Genomic DNA, 18710 nt, shown 5'->3' on the forward strand with positions numbered 1-18710 from the left:
TGCTCGCACACACACGCGCGCCAGAGAGAGAGAGAGAGAGAGAGAGAGAGAGAGAGAGAGAGAGAGAGAGATGTTCCGAAGTACATGTGTATTACTTGCTAACCCCAACCCAGGAAAGGAAGACATTTGTGATTCATGAAAATAGGTGGGAATTTACCAAAATTGCAAGGTGGATTCTGCGATCTCCCAGTCTTCACTAGAAAAAGCTATACATCTGCAATTGAGAGTAAAGTCCTTCAGGATCATAAGAGGTAATGAGTGAACTAAACTACAGTGTAGCATTAGCATCAAGTGTTAAAGCCAATAATTTCAAAACTCAGGGAAAAGTACCACATTGGCAGTGCAATAGATTGACCTCAAAAGTGCATCTGAAAGAGAAAGTGCTTCATTACTCCCTTCTGTAACCAAACCAGGTGCCTAGAAAATCGAATAATTATCAGCTTCTGTTCAACAAAGTCTCAAACAAAACAAAAAAACTGCATTTTGGAGATGAATAAAAAACATGACCATATGCGCGTTCGAGCAACTGGGACGAGCTCTGCCTTTTCATGAAGGAGAAGAATATTTCCAAAGTGGACATGTTCTGAAACAGGGACACACCAAAACCCCTAATAACAACTCCTCATGCCAAGTACTCCTGGTTCTGGTTAACTCTTGGCTGGAAAGCCATGCATGGCCCTCTGCATGATATCCTCAAATCCAAGGTGTGCCACCTTGATGTACATCAATCTCGTACCGTTGAAGATGTGGCGGTTTCTCAATCCAGGCGTTCCACATGATGTAGATAAGTAACCCACTACACGCCACCGCTTGTGGTTGTTGTCTATACCTCTCAAGGCCCCATCCCATCATGTGTCAATCGACGGGAAGGTGATTGTCGATGAAGCAGCACAAAGGTTGTGGAGGAGCAACTCCACCTTGCTGCTACAATGTGTACAGCACAAGTGTTGAAGGAACAACTTCATGTTGTGCTAGATATCGCTCTAGAGACGAATGTAGGCCGATAGGGCAGCAAGAGTTCAATCCAGAACTCCTAGGGCACAAGATCTACTCCAAGATCTTAGATAAGAACAAGTTCTATTATAGGTAGTGGGTACATAGTCTCCGTTACAAAGTAGAGGTGAGGACTGAGGACCTCTATTTATAGGGCTTTGGGAAGCCTTCACATACTTCTACTTATAGTTGGAACACTCTAGAAAACATTATTTAGGATTCATCTCTCTACTCACAACTACTTATAACTAGAAAACTCTAGAAACAGCAGGTAGGGTAAAAAAAAGAAAAGAAATACTAGACCACAACAGAAGTATCTAGAAGTAGCCAGACAGATCTGGCATGTGTTTTTCTTTCTTCTCATCTAGTGTCCCTCGTCATTCTCCCCTGGTTGTTTGGAACTCGCCCTCGAGTTATCTTCATAGAGCGCTTCTTCTGGATGGTAGAGAGTCAAGTCCGCAACATTGAAAGTGTTGGAGATACCCATGTCGCTTGGAAGATCTATCACATAAGCATTATGATTTATCTTCTTCACGATAGAGAAGGGCCCACACTTCGCTGCCTAAGCTTTCCCTTAACACCTAAAGGCAGCCTCTCTTTTCGGAGGTAGACCATCACCAACTTGGAATGATTTCGGCCTCCTTTTGCAATCAGCAAGTTGTTTATATTTCTGATTTTGTGCTTCCAAAACACCACGAATCTCTTCAAATAACTCAGTGTAATTATCAGCAAAGGACAATGCTGATTTTGAGTTTCCCCTTGATGGTAGCTTCACCAGGTCCACCACATGTGTTGGAACTTTAGTGTAGACAATGGAAAAAGGACTCCTTCCTGTGGATCTATGCTTGGAGTTATTGTAGAACTCTGCAAGAGATAGACTATTGTCTACACTAAAGCATAGATCCACAAGAAGTAGTCCTACAATAACTCCAAGCCTAGATCCACAAGAAGTAGTCCTTATTCCATTGCTACACTAAAGGTCCAACACATGTGGTGGACCTGGTGAAGCTACCATCAAGGGGAAACTCAAAATAAGCATTGCCCTTTGCTGATAATTACACTGTTATTGAAGAAATTCGTGGTGTTCTGGATGCACAAAATCAGAAATATAAACAACTTGGTCTACATCTGAAAAGAAAGATTGCCTATTATGAGGGAGATAAATGATTATGGTTATGTGATAGGTTTTCCAAGCGAGATGGGTATATCCAACACATTCAATGTTGCGGACTTGACTCTCTATCACCCATAAGAAGCACTCTATGAAGATAATTCGAGGTCGAGTTCCAAACAGCCAGGGGAGAATGATGAGGAACAATAGAGGGGGAAAACATATGTCAAATCTGTTTAGCTACTTCCAGATACTTCTACTCTAGTAGTATTTCTTTTCTTTTCTTAACCCTACCTAGTGTTTTCTAGAGTCTTCTGGCTATGAGTAGAATGGTGAATCTTGAGTAATGTTTTCTAGAGTGTTCCAGCTATAAGTAGAAGTGGGATGTGAAGGCTTTCACCTCTAATTTGTAACCATACTACGTACCCCACTACCTATAATAGAACTTGGTGTTCTTATCTAAGATTTTGGACTAGATCTTGTGCTCTAGGAGTTTCGGATTGAACTCATGCTGCCATATCGGCCTATGTTCGCCTCTAGAGCGATATCTAGCGCAATACATTTAAGTAGTTCCTTCAACACTTGTGTTGTACACTTTGTAGCAGCAAGGTGGAGTTGCTCCTCCACGACCTTGTGCTGCTTTAGTCACCTCCAAATCTCCAATCTCAGTGGTAGTGGTCTCTTTGTACCTCAGTCCATTTACGCTCTCCAACTCAGTAGCAATGGTCTCTTTGTCTCTCAGTCCAATTTACGCTTCCAAATTTCTCCAGCATGCAACCAGAGTGGAGATCAATAGACCAACTATAGTTGCCTGCTTATTAGTAGTTGCATCATAGCTCGATTTAAGTACGTATGACAAATCTATGAATTTTGTCATTCCATCTGGAGAGTTTTTTTAATTTATCTTGCATAAGGTGTTGATCCAATTCATTTTTTTGCCCCATTCGCTTTTTAGATGATTTTTATCGCATTCATCATCTAGGAAAGACTAAATAGATCTCTAGATGTTGCTATTACTAGTGGTTGTGAACTACATTCAGTGGGTAGCCTAAAAATCTCATTTGTGATCACGAGTTAGGTCAAGAAAATGTGATTATATATGATAGTAATTTTTTTCACCCAAAACTCACAAGCTAGAATTAGTAGCTTGTTTTGATTTGTTTGTGCCTGCTTGCAATAATACTTTTTGAAGCAATATTAAGAAGTTGGTCCATCACTAGAAACTAATTTCATTTGCTTGATGTATCTAACCTTCTGCGCTATTTACTGAATGACAATTGTTACTTCAATCTTCAGCTTGCAAAATTAAATGGCTCTTATGAAAAACGCTCATGTTTAGCAATTCATCTTTAGTATTCTTGTATATAGAACGGATGCCCGATGGCATATGGCAATATGATCAATCTTCACAAAACAAATTGCATAGGTTCTGTTAGGAGCTAGGGTTCTGCCCGGTCTTGGCCGTAGGCAGTAGGGGAAGGAGGGGGCTGGGCGTGGCGATGAGCGGCCGCGCCGGCGGCTGGGCGCCGTCGCGGGAGAGGAGGATGGCGGCGGCAGCGCAAGAGGCAGGGGGCGGCTAGGGTTCCGGCTCCTCTGGAAGCCGGGCAATAGAGATAATCTTCTTATTGCTTAATTCTAAAAAGAGTCTTACAGCCTATATTTATAACCTAGATAACTTGCAGAAGAATTAACCTAAGATAACTTGCATAAGAATTAACCTAAGATAACTTGTGGGCTAAGATTGCCCGGTGGGCCTAGCTAAACCGGCCATAACACTTCTCCCCGCCTGCACAAACAGCTCGTCCTCGAGCTGTAAGGTGGGGAAGCACTTGCGGAACTCCTGGAGGCGATCAACCAGCGTCAAACACCTTCTCGACAGCTGGGGCGGCCAGGTCGGCGGCGACGGTGTCCTCCGGAATGTAGTCTGCAACCTCCAGGTAGAAGAGTCGCGGGCAGGCATGGCCGGGCGTGTAGGGCTCGTCGCAGTTGAAGCATAACCCTTGGCGACGACGCTCGAGCAGTTCGGCTGATGTGAGCCGGCGGAACTGCCGCGCCGCGGTCGCGACGAGGGGTGTCACAGAAGCCTGCGCAGGCCGACCCTGCGCGGAATCCGGCCTGGGTAGCAACCCGGCGGTCCGGGACGGTGATTCCTGTTGGATGGCCACCGCACGGCGCTCGAACGCGCGGGCGTAGTACATGGCCGTCTGAAGGTCTTGTGGCCCCTTCATCTCGACGTCCACGCGGATGTGGTCGGGAAGGCCGCCGACAAAGAGCTCCGCCCGCTGTAAGGCCGTCACACCAGGCGCGTGGCATGCTAGTGCCTGGAAGCGGTCGGTGAAATCCTGCACCATGGAGGTGAACGGTAGGCGGCCCAACTCGGCCAAGCGGCTCCCGCGTACCGGTGGTCCGAATCGAAGAAGACATAGCTCGCGAAAGCGATCCCACGGTGGCATGCCGCCCTCGTCCTGCTCGAGGGCGTAGTACCATGTCTGGGCGGCCCCACGGAGATGGTAGGAAGCCAGCCAAGTGCGCTCCGACGCGGGCGTGCGCTGTCCACGGTAGAACTGGTCACACTGGTTGAGCCAGTTAAGCGGGTCGTCCGAACCGTCATACGTGGCGAAGTCGATCTTTGCGAACCGGGGCGGCTGCTGGTGTGGCGCGCCCTGGCCCACTGCCTCGGCGGTACGGAGGGCTGATGACGGAGCTCGGTCCAGGGTGGAAGGGCCGGCGTAGTCCCCTGTGGCTCCCGACGCCTCGGGCTGCAACTGGAACCCTGACGGCGGCCGGGCCTCCGTGGAAGCTGACGGCGGCCCGTGGAGCCAGCCAGGAAGTGGCGACGGTGACGAAGGGAAACGGACCTCCTGGATTGGAAGGCCGCTCGGCGAGGACCGGTCCAGGCTAGGGTTGGGCGGGGGCGGTGGTGGAACCTGCACCGTTGCCGCCGGGAGGGATGGCGCGGTGAGGGACGGCGCGGGCGGCGGGGCCCAGGTCGGCCACTGCGGTCCCTGGGTGGTGGCGGGCGGCGCGGTTGGCGCCGCGAACGGCGTCAGCCACTGCGGCCAAGGCGGCGTCGAAGCCGCCGGTCGTGGCCGCCGGTACTGAGTACCATGGCAGCGCCTGCTGGCCCGCGGACGCGGCCGGATGAAGCGGTGGAGGCGGCCCGTATGGGCCCGCCAAGTAGAGGCGGATGCCCTGGACCGCGACGACCAGGTCGTTGAGCACGCCGGCCATGGCCTTCAGTGTGAACTGCGGCGGCGCTGGGGGAGGCGACGGCGGTGGTTGCTGGAGGGGGGTTTGTGGCTGGCCCTGGCCCGGCGTGGTGCCGGGTGCGAGGGAGATTGGCGCCGATAGGGAGGCCGTGGTGCCCGACGACGCGGCGGCGGCGTTGGTGGGATTGGTGGCAGCGGCGGTGGGGGAGGCGTTGGGCAGCGGCGGCTGCGGTGGTGGCGGGTTTGGAGGCGGTGAAGACATGGTCGAAACCCGGGTACCTGATACCAAGGTGTTAGGAGCTAGGGTTCTGCCCGGTCTTGGCCGTAGGCAGTAGGGGAAGGAGGGGGCTGGGCGTGGCGATGAGCGGCCACGCCGGCGGCTGGGCGCCGTCGCGGGAGAGGAGGATGGCGGCTGCAGCGCAAGAGGCAGGGGGCGGCTAGGGTTCCGGCTCCTCTGGGAGCCGGGCAATAGAGATAATCTTCTTATTGCTTAATTCCAAAAAGAGTCTTACAGCCTATATTTATAACCTAGATAACTTGCAGAAGAATTAACCTAAGATAACTTGCATAAGAATTAACCTAAGATAACTTGTGGGCTAAGATTGCCCGGTGGGCCTAGCTAAACCGGCCATAACAGGTTCTCTCCTATTTAGTGCGTACTTGACCACGTGCCAATTTTTTTATAGCAATATCAATGCAGACAATCCAAAATATATAACAACAACAACAACAAAGCATGTAGTCCCAAACAAGTTGGGGTAGGCTAGAGGTGAAACCCATAAGATCTTGCAACCAACTCATGGCTCTGGCACAACAACAACAACAACAACAAAGCCTGTAGTCCCAAACAAGTTGGGGTAGGCTAGAGGTGAAACCCATAAGATCTTGCAACTAACTCATGGCTCTGGCACATGGATAGCAAGCTTCCACGCACCCCTGTCCATAGCTAGCTCTTTGGTGATACTCCAATCCTTCGGGTCTCTCTTAACGGACTCCTCCCATGTCAACTTCGGTCTACCGAGAACGTATCTGGTGAAACGAGCAAACTGGTGCACCAGATGCTCCAGCCATACATGGGCCGTTGGATTCAAAATAGAGGGACAGGACTTAGTGCGAGGATGGGACTGCTGGCACATTTGCAGAATAGTCCTTGCAGTGCAGTTAAATGCAGCGATTTGACCTCACCGATCGTGTTCTTCCCCTTGCCAGATTCTGTACCAGTGCAGCCGCCTGGTGCTATTGTTAAGGTCCAGCGAGCTGAAGAACCGATCTCTCTCTCTCTTCTCTCTCTCTCTCTCTTCTGTACCACTCCAACAGGCGAAATAGGTTAGTAAATTTCGCTTGATCTCTCTCAATCATGTACCAATGGAGCGTCGTCTCACTGAAATCCAGATGGGTGATCTGATTTGTTGAAAGCAGTGCCTCGATTTCGTCTTCTGCAGCAGCGCCTCGTTGTGAGGGCATACTCAATCTACCACTAACGCCGCCGGTGGCACTATCCAACTACAGCAGCTCAAGGATCTAGATCAAGGTCTGTATGCTTTTTCTCAAAAGGCATGTTTTTATTGATTAAGATTTGGAATAGTGCGCTGTCAGCACAATATTTAGGTATGAGCTACGAGTATATTTCTACGATCTTCATGCAAATTACAAGGGATGCACTCCCTGTTTGGATCCTTTATTCGTAAACAATATTAAACAGAACTTGTACTTTACAATGTTCAACTGAACTTCGTGAAAGCATTAACAAGTTCATCTTCCTGATTTTATTATCTACAGTGGTTCATCTTTTGGACGAAACTGGTTTTTTTCAGTCTCCTATATACAATGTATACTAAATCATGACTTGCAGAATGTGGGTGTTCCTTACAATCCATTGCAAAACCTCATATATTGTTCCCTATAATTTGTTTGAAAAACATGATATAGTAGTGAACTGACCTTTTTATTCTATAAATGTGATACTTTGGGATCCCTGTTTTATCTGGTAGCAAATTTTTAGTAAAAGACAATGCAATGTTAGTTTCACATAGAGGATAGAGCTGCCTATGATTGCTATGTGATTGCTATGAGATTCATAACCTATGTTAGTTTCAATGGATTTGCAGGATGGGGTGTCACTCCAAAGTTTGGCTTGGCTCATTACTATGTTGGAAGGTCATTATGGAGTCTTATTGCCTGGAGCTAGTAAATCTGTTGAAGATGGGGACCGCGAACAGGGCTGCAATTCTTCATGTTCTTATGCAAATCAGAAGATGCATTTGACATTGACAAGGCAGGTAGCCAAAGTTGTTGCATCCAAGAATTATGCATAAAACGATGCATCGCCATTTCCTGCTCTTGGTTGCATAGGTGGCATGTCCCTGGTTTGGAAGCACACCCTTGTACCTTATTATCATCTTATTTAGGTTGTCAAATTGATTCCTTCAGTGGATAGAATTTCATGCTCACTTTATTTGCATGCCACTGGACTGGAGGATTTGTTTTAGTAAACTATAGTTGACTAGATATTGGTACTGATTTTAATCTGAGGTAATATCACAGCAACTTATTTCATATAATATTTGGGTACACTTTCACTTTATTGTTTTCATCTAATATGTTGGGGCTATTTTTGACAAAAAGATATGAGATAATTATCATATTTTTTTCAGAAATCGGAATGCAAACTTGTTGTACTTCTTTTTCTTCTGTTTTTCGTTTGAGTTATTGTCCCTTCCTCCATCTCACTATCCTTTGCTTCCCAATAACGACTGTTTATACTATATAGCTGCAGTGAAGAATGACATATCAAGATTACTTGCATACATATTGTCAGGCCACATAAGCCTCTTCGGCAACCACTCATTGGCAGGTAAATATTTCTATATCATGTTTTTTATGGTTGCTCCAGAACTGACTATTCGGTGATTATTCAGATTCAGGACCATCTTTCATGCTCCAACAATATTTTGCCTTTGATCTTCAAATCGATTAGTTGAAGGCATGACCGGACAATCTTCAAAGTAGGAGTCATCTTCATATGTCTCCTAGTTGGCAGCTCATGAAACTGATAATGTCACCTCCCATACTAGTACAGATCATGTCTGGTTGTCTCAGGCTCCGATTTTTTTGGAACCATGTAATCAGCAAGAAAGTACACTTGGTAACAAAATTTAGTATGCGGCTTGTTTGTAGTTTAGAAGGGTGGTTGCCGTACAATTGATGTGTATGCTTGTGATGTCTTAATGTAAAAGACGTGATGTTCTTCCATGGAAGCATCTAAAGATCTTTGGTTCAGTTGCAAAACAACATCTGCTTCTCTGAAACTTTTTTTAGGAAAGAGGCCACATCTGCTTCTCTGCTTATCTGATACAGTACTTCTTAATATTGTTGAGCTTTCCAACTGTGTGAAGAATCAATTTGAATTTTTTGTAATTTTTGCTAAAGTCAGCAATGAGCAATCACATAACAGTTAGATTAGCTGATACAAGAGCACACCTTGTCAAATTTCTCAGCTTGTTTAAAACAGTAGCTCGGTAGTACAGAGCGACCTGGAGTAGTAGTACAGAACAGAGGAAAAGCGAAGTAGACGAACTAGCCTTGGGAGGTCCATCCGATATATTTAGCTAGATTTGAAGGTCTGTTTTGCAAATGTACCAACAGCTCCCCTTGCAGATGCATCTTGCCCCTTGATTTCGAATCTAATGGCCCATAACCTGGTGGTGCACCTGGTGCATGAGTCCGTCCGTTTCACAGGATACGTTCTCTCGGTCTACCCCGCCCTCTCTTGACATTCTCTGCATGCTTTAGCCGTCCGCTATGCGCTGGAGCTTCTGGAGGCCTGCGCTGAATGTGCCCAAACCATCTCAGACGATGTTGGACAAGCTTCTCTTCAATTGGTGCTACCCCAACTCTATCTCGTATATCATCATTCCGGACTCGATCCTTCCTCGTGTGGCCACACATCCATCTCAACATACGCATCTCCGCCACACCTAACTGTTGAACATGTCGCCTTTTAGTCGGCCAACACTCAGCGCCATACAACATTGCGGGTCGAACCGCCGTCCTATAGAACTTGCCTTTTAGTTTTGGCACTCTCTTGTCACAGAGAATGCCAGAAGCTTGGCGCCACTTCATCCATCCGGCTTTGATTCGATGGTTCACATCTTCATCAATACCCCCATCCTCCAGCAGCATTGACCCCAAATACCGAAAGGTGTCCTTCCGAGGTACCACCTGGCCATCAAGGCTAACCTCCTCATCCTCACACCTAGTAGTACTAAAACCGCACATCATGTACTCGGTTTTAGTTCTACTAAGCCTAAACCCTTTCGATTCCAAGGTTTGTCTCCATAACTCTAACTTCCTATTTACCCCCGCCCGACTATCGTCAATTAGCACCACATCATCCGCAAAGAGCATACACCATGGGATATCTCCTTGTATATCCCTTGTGACCTCATCCATCACCAATGCAAAAAGATAAGGGCTCAAAGCTGACCCCTGATGCAGTCCTATCTTAATCGAGAAATCATCGGTGTCGACATCACTTGTTCGAACACTTGTCACAAAATTATCATACATGTCCAAAATATATCAGTACTCCATTAGTACAAAAACATTTTAATGATTCCATTGAAACCAAGGCGTTCATAGCATTTAGAAATCTACTGGATGTCCCGCTGGAACGCTATGTTGCCTCAACATAGCCAGTCCCAAACCCAGGTAAAGGAGGAGGGTTGTGATAGGCTTGGCGAGCCAACATCAAAACTCAACCACTCTTATGGAGATGAAACCCAGAAGAACACTCAGCCACTCCTATATGATACTCCCTCTGGAAAGAAATATAAGAGCGCTTAGATCACTATTTTAGTGACCTAAACGTTCTTACATTTATTTACGGAGGGAGTACATCGTTGGGGCATAACCCTCTTAGCGACGCGCCATATGGGAACACGGGTGTGGTGTTAAATGGGCAAGGGACGGGCATCACGCCCTTGGGAGGCGCCGTATCTTGATTTGGATATGGTGATGAGTGAACAAGGATCGTGTCGATGCATCCTTAGTGGCGCTCTACATCAACGCCTGGGTGTAGTGAAAAATGAGCTAGGGCCTTCGCATTTGAAGTGTGAAGGGTAAGCAAGCTAGCCGAGCCTAGTCGGATCCGCTTAGGTGGTTGGAACAAAAGGGTCTGTGACAGGTAAGTTATGGGAGCTAGTTGATACAGCGGTGAGGAGAGGTGTTGATATCCCATGCGTCCAAGAAACCAAATGGAGGGGACAAAAGGCGAAGAAGGTGGAGTATACCGGCTTCAAGTTGTGTGGTGCACGGGGACAACTACAAACAAAAATGGAGTAGGCATCTTGATCAACAAGAGCCTCGAGTATGGAGTGGTAGACATCAAGTGGCAAGGGGGCTAGATTGTCCTCGTCAAGCTAGTAGTTGGGGACTTGGTTCTCAATGTTATCAGCGCGAGAGCACCAAGGGGGAGTTCTGGGAAGGCCTGGAAGACATGGTTAGGGGTGTACCTATTGGCGAGACACTCTTCGTAGGAGGAGACCTCGAAGGCCACGTGGGTATATCTAACACGGGTTTTGAAGGGGCACATGGGGTCTTCGGCTATGGCATCAGGAATCAAGGAGAAGATGTATTGACCTTGACTCTATCCTATGACATGATTGTAGATAACACCCTCTTTTAAAAGAGAGAATTCCATCTAGTGAATTTTAGTAGTGGTCAATTCTAGCAAGATTGATTTCGTCCTCTCGAGAAGAGAAGACATGTGTGCTGCCTAGATTGTAAGGTGATACCAAGAGAGTGTTGTCACTCAACATAAGCTTGTGGTGGCTGACTTCCACTTTCGTATTCTTGTCCAGCAGGATAGGCGTGCCAAAGACGCTAGAACGAAGTGGTGGAAGCTCAAGGGGGAGGCAGCACAGACTTTCAAGGACAGGGTTATTAAGGAGGGCCCTTGGGAGGAAGGAGATGATGCAAATAATATGTGGATGAAGATGGCGACTTGCATTCGTAAGGTGGCTTCAGAGTTTGGGGTGAACAGGGGAAGTAGAATCGAAGCTAACGATACCTGGTAGTGGAATAGATGTCCAGAAGGCTATTAACGGTTTCAGAAGCCTACACTTGGATAGGAGTGCAAACAACATAGATAAGTACAAGGTGGCAAAGAAGGCCGCAAAGCGAGCTGTGAGTGAAGCAAGGGGTAGGGCATACGAGGACCTCTACTAGCGCTTAGACACGAATGAAGGCGAAAGGGACATCTATAAGATAGCCAAGATCCAAGAGAGCAAGACGAGGGATGTGAACCAAGTCAAATGCATGAAGGACGGATAAGATCAGCTCCTGGTGAAGGACGAGGAGATCACATAGATGGTGGGCGTACTTCGACAAGCAATTCAATGAAGAGAATGAGAGCTCTACCATTGAGTTGGACAACTCCTTCGAATGATACCAGTAGGCATTTTGTGCGATGAATCCAGGAATTTGAGGTTAGTGGGGCTTTAAAATGATGAAAGGAGGCAAGGCAGTGGGCCCTATTTTTATCCCCATTGAGGTTGGAGAGGCCTCAAAGACATAGCAATAGTATGGCTACTAAGCTTTTAAAACCTCATTTTCCGGGCAAACAAGATGCAACAAGAATGGAGGTGGAGTATATTAGTACCAATCTTCAAGAAGGGGGTGTTCAAAGTTGTAGTAATTACCGTGGAATTAAGCTGATGAGCCATACAATAAAGCTATGGAAGAGGGTCATTGAACACCGCTTAAGAAGAATGACCGGCGTGACCAAAAATCGGTTTGGTTTCATGCCTCGAAGGTCGACAATGGAAGCCATTTTCTTGGTACGACAACTTATGGAGAGATACAGGGACCAAAAGGACCTGCATATGATGTTCATTGACTTGGAGAAGGCCTACAATAAGATGTCGCGGAATGTCATATGGTGGGCCTTGGAGAAACACAAAGTCTCAACAAAGTACATTACCCTCATCAAGGACATGTAAGTGTCCAAACAAGTGATGGCGACACTGATGACTTTCCAATTAAAATAGGTGCACCAAGGGTCACCTTTGAGCCCTTATCTTTTTGCTTTGGTGATGGATGAGGTCACAAGGGATACACAAGGAGATATCCCATGGTGTATGCTCTTTGCAGATGATGTGCTGCTAGTCGATCATAGTCGGGCGGGGATCAATAGAAAGTTAGAGCTATGGAGACAAACTCTGGAATCGAAAGGCTTTAAACTTCAGTAGAACTAAAACTGAGTACATGAGGTGCAGTTTCAATACAACTAGGCATGAGGGGGGAGGTTAGCCTTGATGGACAGGTGGTGCCTCATAAGGACACCTTTCGATATTTGGGGTCAATGCTGTAGAAGGATGGTAATATCGATGAAGATGTGAGCCATCGAATCAAAGTCGTATGGATGAAGTGGCGCCAAGCTTCTAGCGTTCTCTGTGATAAGAGAGTGCCACAAAAGCTAAAAGGTAGAATCAACAATATATTGTCCATCCAAAGCAAACCCTAACTGGGAAACTAATTTTGACTAGACATATTGTGAGTATCTAGACTGCGGCTCTGTTTGTTTCAGCTTTAGGCAGCAGCTTCTCATAGGAAAAATCAGAAGCCGAAACAAACAGCTATCTGAAATCAGCTTTGCCAGTGAAGCTGAATCTGGATTCGGGCCATTTTCAGTGCAATTGCCTGAAGCACGTCCAGGTGTACTTCAGCGGCAAAGTTGATTCCCAATGAAGCGAATTCACAGGTGATTTGAAGCCAATTGAAGCTGAAACAAACAAGGCCTGCCCATCATGCTAAAACACAAAAAACTTTACAAGAAAAAACTTACTGCTTGACCAACTTCGCACATCAAACTAGTAAGACCAGCAATAATCTTCTCACTTCTGTTGGCTAGAGCTGGCAAAAGAAGAACCTCTCTGATGTATGGCATCTTGCTTAGAAATGCCTGCGGTAATTCCTACAATCATACCAGCATACATCAGAATTCTCATTCATTATGAGTTGGAAGCACATTTGCTGAACGGTGCTTTGCTAGTCAGCAACCTCAACAGAAGGACAGTGGCTTTTTCTAAGAAACAGAAACAAAAGGGGGCGCAACATCCGCCATTTTATAACTTTACAGTACCATTGCATAGTCAACAACACTGCATGATACTTGGCTGGGCAATACATAGGCAAAACAACACATAATTGAACAGGAAAAATAAGGAACATTCAATTCATCAACTCAGGCTATGTACTCCTACTTCATACCATGACACGCAGGGGCGGAGCTGGGCCCCGGGCTCCCAGGGCCCAGGCCTGGGGCGTGGAATTTTTACTAGGCTATTATATATGTATGTTTTTCTGTAGGCCCGGGGTGCAGCCCAGTAAAATGAAGAAAGCCCAGAGCGTCATGGGCTGTCTGACCTCATTAAACGGACATAACTACGAGGAAACCTCCAACTCGCGCACGCACGCAGCAGGTGAGTAGGAGACCTCCCCCACGAGCCACGATCTAACTTAACCTAAAAAAAAATCTAACTCGCACGCGACAGGAGACGTCAGCCTGGGCCGTCTCATCTCAAACTGACGGATGGACGCACGACACGAGTCTGTCAGGAGACGCCAGCGCTAGCGCGGCCTCCGCCGACCTAAATCGCAACGACGCACTCAAGATCAATCTCCAGTGTCCAGACTTCAGCGCTAGCGCCGGCCACCGGCGCCGCCGCCGTCCCGGCCACTCCGGACCGCCCTCCTGTGCGTCGTTCATCCAATCGCCCGCGTGGCGTGCCTGGCTGCTTGACTACCACACCTTGGTATTTTTTTGTTATGCTTTCCCAATTTCCCCTTATGCTTCCACTTCTATCGTGTTCTACAATGTCAGTTTATAAACTGCTCCCAACTAAATTGCAATAATGTGTGTATGTATCCAGACATATATCTAGGGTATTGTTGAACTCAAATTGATGTAATCTGCCAATTTCATTTAATATTGTAGAAAAACAAGATGAAGAGATTTCATATTGAGCGAGATGTATTTGCAAGTATTGATGATAAGGTCTCGCAAAGGGCTTTTACCTCGTCGAAGTGGTAAGTTCTTATATTTGTATCAACGATAATTGTTTCACTTGACGTTTATGCATTCTCTTATGAAATTTTTCTTTTGATTTGGTACTCTTTTTCATCACATACTGTTCTTGGTAGTTTTTGACATGTTTTTATCCATTTTGTTGTATAGTTACACATTGAGTTTAAAATTTTCGTGCAATTGAGCCATATTTTGTATGGGGTATCTTTTACGATAGCTAAAAGCCCTATGGACGTTATTTTTTTCCCTTGCGGCAATTTTTTTTTGGGCCCGGGGCTTGCTCCAATCCTGGCTCCGCCACTGACACGGAGCTTCTTAGCCCACCAACCACACAGAAGCAGCAAAAATGCAGTGGTTGCACGTGCAAAGAGAAGCAAAAATGCATGTGTTGCACGTGAAAAGAGAACAGAACTGGAATCAACTGAAATGTCCAGACCCAGATTATTTCATGATGCTTCATAAAGATAACTACAATTTAACTGAAAGAAAGGCACTGCACGAAAAGTAAGTAGTACACTGAGAAGTTGGTATAGGGTCCATTTCAAGCACTATTTCATACAACAATTAAACAGTAGATGTTACTCAATGAGTCGATTGCACTAATGCAGTACAGAAGAACGGAACTTACTTGGTACTGGCTGACAAGTTCGGTCATAACCTCTATGGCCACTTCAAACGAGAAGAACGCCTTTATCAGCCACACAGGAATGAAACAACATGTGAGGACGTGATGAGTGAACAACCAATTGGTCGAAGTGGGTACACTGTTCGCACCTGCAGGGAGTTGAACGCGAACGTCAGAAGTGGGTGTGCGGCGAGGGCGGACGCCGGCGCTCCCGAGAAGCATCCCGCGCGAACCTACAACAATGCCGTTTCTCTTAGCACAGGGAGAGCAAGAGACGAACGCAATTGAAATATTGAGTTGAGGGTGAAGCAAGGAAGGACCGTACATACCCAGCTGAGTAGGCATCGCAGGATTCTATGGTTGCGCTCGTGGAGGGGCACCCCGTCCGCGGCGGCCGGCTTCTCAGACTGCGCTAGCAGGAACTCAAGCACGGCGGGCGCGTGCGTGAGCAGCTCACGCGTGAACCTGCACCGCGTGGCGGAGTCGACCCCCGTGTCGCCGCTCTCATCCTGCGCCACCTCCTCGGGGAGCACGGTGAGCAGCTCCAGCAAGGCGGGGTCGGGTAGGTGCGGCATTCGAGCGAAAAGCCCGTCTACCCCTCCCTCCGCACGGAGCGCCAGCGCCGCGAGGGCCAGGCAGATCTGCGTGAGCAGCCGGGGAGGGGCAAGGCAGAAACGCCGGGCCGCGACAAGGAGCGCGTCGAGGAGCTGCGCGGCGTTGTCCGGGAGCGGGTAGTCGGGTGACTGAATCTTCCGGCGAAGCATCTGGGCGGCGAAGAAGAGTAGATCGGCGGAAGGGGCCGGATGATCCGCGCACGCGAGGAGCGAGGCCGCCAGCGCCCACGCCTGCGGCGAGCGCTGCAGGCCGAGGAGCCACTGGTTGGCGGCTAGACGTGCGGAGGGATGCGAGGCGTGATTAAGTGCGTGCACGGCCGCGGCCAGCTGCGCCTGGAGGTCCGGTGACTCGGCGACGTCCATCGCTGCCGCTCCGGCGGCAGGGAGGTGGGCGCGTGCGTAGGTGGATGGATTCGGGTGGGGAAGAGGGGTAAGAGGGGATTGACTGGGCCGAGTGGCACGCACGGCATGAGAAGATTTTTGGCCGCCTATTTCATAATTACATGCATATTTAAGCAAGGACCAACTTTAGTTGCGAAGCATAACAACTTTGTTTGGATAGCAAGTTTCAGTTTTTTGATTTTGTTTCTTATAGCAATTTAAGTTGTAAAAATATCAGAACAGTATTACTTCGTGCCATACATGTGGCACTTATTATTTGGGTTAAGCAAACTATAACATGATAATTAAAACTTTGCAGTAATACAGCGATTAACAACATTTTAAATTCAAGTTCAAATTCAGTCTAAACCGCAAGCATTATGCACCAACAACACACAAAAAAGTCATAGAACACGAATACATATAGCTCTCTAATGGCATTGCCTTCATTACCATCGCTAGCATTTGCATTCTCCTCATCACAACCATTGTTTTCTATTGTCACATATGCCATCATCAAAAAAGTTTCAACATCCACACTACACGCATCAAATTTGGAGAAAATACCCCAGACATCATATCAAAATGCATACAAAATGTAAAGTCCCATAAAAATCAATGAAAATGAAAAACTAAATTTTGTATCTCATGGTCATTTCACCGAACATGTTGGGACGCCAGTTGTTGTGGCAGCGGCTCTGTTGGAAAAGGCAGTGCCTAGGAGGCGCTTATGCACGCCTAGGCGCTAGGCAATGGTCCAACGCCTCGCCTAGGGCATAAGCAGAAGTCTAGACAGAGCAAGTAAGAAATTGTCTACCCAAGCGAGAAATCATGCCATATCGCACTGATATGCCAAAAGGGCCCCATTCCAATCGTAGTAGCTGATCGTTAACGTACTTATATGCCCTAAATTAATAGAATACACATATAATAACCACATATACACCCTAATAGTAAAAATTATATAATCGCCTAGGCTACGCCTAGGGCGTTTAAGCACCGCCTAGGCACTAGGCGAAGGACAACTAGGGATGGCAATGGGTAGGGTATGGGCGGGTACAACCTCCTTCTGCCCAAACCCATACCCATAGAAAATTTCTGTACCTACCCACTTCAATACCCATGGCGTAAATTGGTACCCACACTCATACCCATCGGGTATCCTATACCCAATGGATATCCAGTGAGTTCAATATATAACATTTAAATTTTTAACAGGTATAAAATGAGTTTAAAATTCAAGTGATGATGGGCGAGCAATATAGCACTAACGGGAGCTCCTCCGATGGGTGGCGCAAGCCCAACGCAGTGGGAGGCAGTGGTGGGAATGGGGGTTGCTGAATCGAGAGTTGGACAAGAGTCTGGTAGCGAGGAGTCGAGATTTAATCTTTTCGAGGAGTCCCATAAGACGTAGGAGGAGTGGTGGCCAGGTAATTACAGGCCTATGAGTCATGGCCGGTATAAGGAATACGAGATTTGGAGTGGGCCACAGGAGTTAGATGTTGATCCTACATGCCATAGGAGTTATTTCCATTAATAAAATTTTCCTGGGTATCCATTGAGTTACTCGTGGTCAAAATTTCATACCCATACCCTACTCATATATATTGCGGGTATGGATACCCATTACCCATGGGTACAAATCTCTCCAAGTCTTGCCCATGCCCATTATTTTCAGGTAGGGTACCCGCGGGTACCCATACCCATGGGCAAAACTGTCATCTCTAAGGACAACCGCCTCGCTTACGCCTACCGCTTTTTCCAACCTTGGGCAGCGGGTTGTGTCGGCTCATCCTCATGCGGTGGGGGGGTCCTAGGCGGTTGTAACACCCCCATGTACTAAGCTATAGTAATCCATCTTGATTATGCTATGACATTTTGATTTGCAGTGCTTAATTACTTGGGTTCAAATTTCATTTCAAATTTCACCTATGAATTCAGTTCAAATTTAAAGTGAGAATTTAAATTCACAAACATGGTGGGAAAATAGTTCACCATTTAGCAAATATTCCAAAAGAAATTATGGTTGAGGAAAACAACATCACTTGTTGCTCATTTGGGCTCTAGCATTTAAAACAGGGCCAAAACAATATTTTAAGTGCTATTCCAAGTTATAAAAAATCCATACTAATTTAAATAACTCCCAAACTTTTTGTGGCAGTGTCTAAAATTGCAATATAAATATTCTACCAAGTTTCATATTTTGTAAAACTCAAATGTTATTAAAAATTAAGGAAAAACAGAAAGTAATAAAGAAAACAGAAAATGAAATGAAATGGAAAAAGGAAGAGCTGGACAGATTGGGCTCTAGTCCACAGTGGCCGGCCCAGCCCACCTCACCTTCTCCCTCCTCCATCTGTCGAGCCGCACCGCAACAGTGCGCTCGTCCCCGTCGCGGGAGGGGATAAGGGCGCCACCCCGTGGCCTCTCAGACTCCTCCCCTCCATTTTCTCCCACTACCCCAACGCTCTCCCCTCTCCCCTCGCCTTCTCCGCCCATCACCGAGCGCCACCGTCGCCCTCGTGCCCCGCCAGTGAGTCCTGGAGCTACGTCGAGCTCCGCTACGTCGTCTGCACCCTCGACATTAAGCTCAGGGCCACCACATTGCCACCACGCCCCCTTCTTCCTCCTCTGTCCCGCCGGTCGCCATCGTCAAAGGCTCCGACAAGCCCTCCCCGAGCCCGCTACC

General features: G+C 47.2%; 1 protein-coding gene across 3 annotated transcripts in view; it reads right to left on the bottom strand.

Annotated features, from left to right (window-relative positions):
- LOC119285723 (transportin MOS14-like) overlaps positions 1-16106 on the bottom strand; it is a 40760-nt gene extending 24654 nt beyond the window's left edge. For 2 of the 3 annotated variants that reach the window (XM_037565050.1, XM_037565052.1), the window contains exons 1-6: positions 15356-16106; positions 15176-15259; positions 15030-15089; positions 13160-13288; positions 356-417; positions 158-214 (exon numbers count right to left, since the gene is read on the bottom strand). In XM_037565050.1, the coding sequence (XP_037420947.1) occupies positions 158-214; positions 356-417; positions 13160-13288; positions 15030-15089; positions 15176-15259; positions 15356-16003 (1040 nt within the window). In that variant the 5' untranslated portion in view covers positions 16004-16106. The remainder of the gene's footprint in view (positions 1-157; positions 215-355; positions 418-13159; positions 13289-15029; positions 15090-15175; positions 15260-15355) is intronic. The other variant, XM_037565051.1, reaches the window with a different exon arrangement.
- Positions 16107-18710: the final 2604 nt, after the last annotated feature.

This window comes from Triticum dicoccoides, chromosome 4A (assembly GCF_002162155.2).
Source record: "Triticum dicoccoides isolate Atlit2015 ecotype Zavitan chromosome 4A, WEW_v2.0, whole genome shotgun sequence".
Classification (NCBI taxonomy): Eukaryota; Viridiplantae; Streptophyta; class Magnoliopsida; order Poales; family Poaceae; genus Triticum; species Triticum dicoccoides.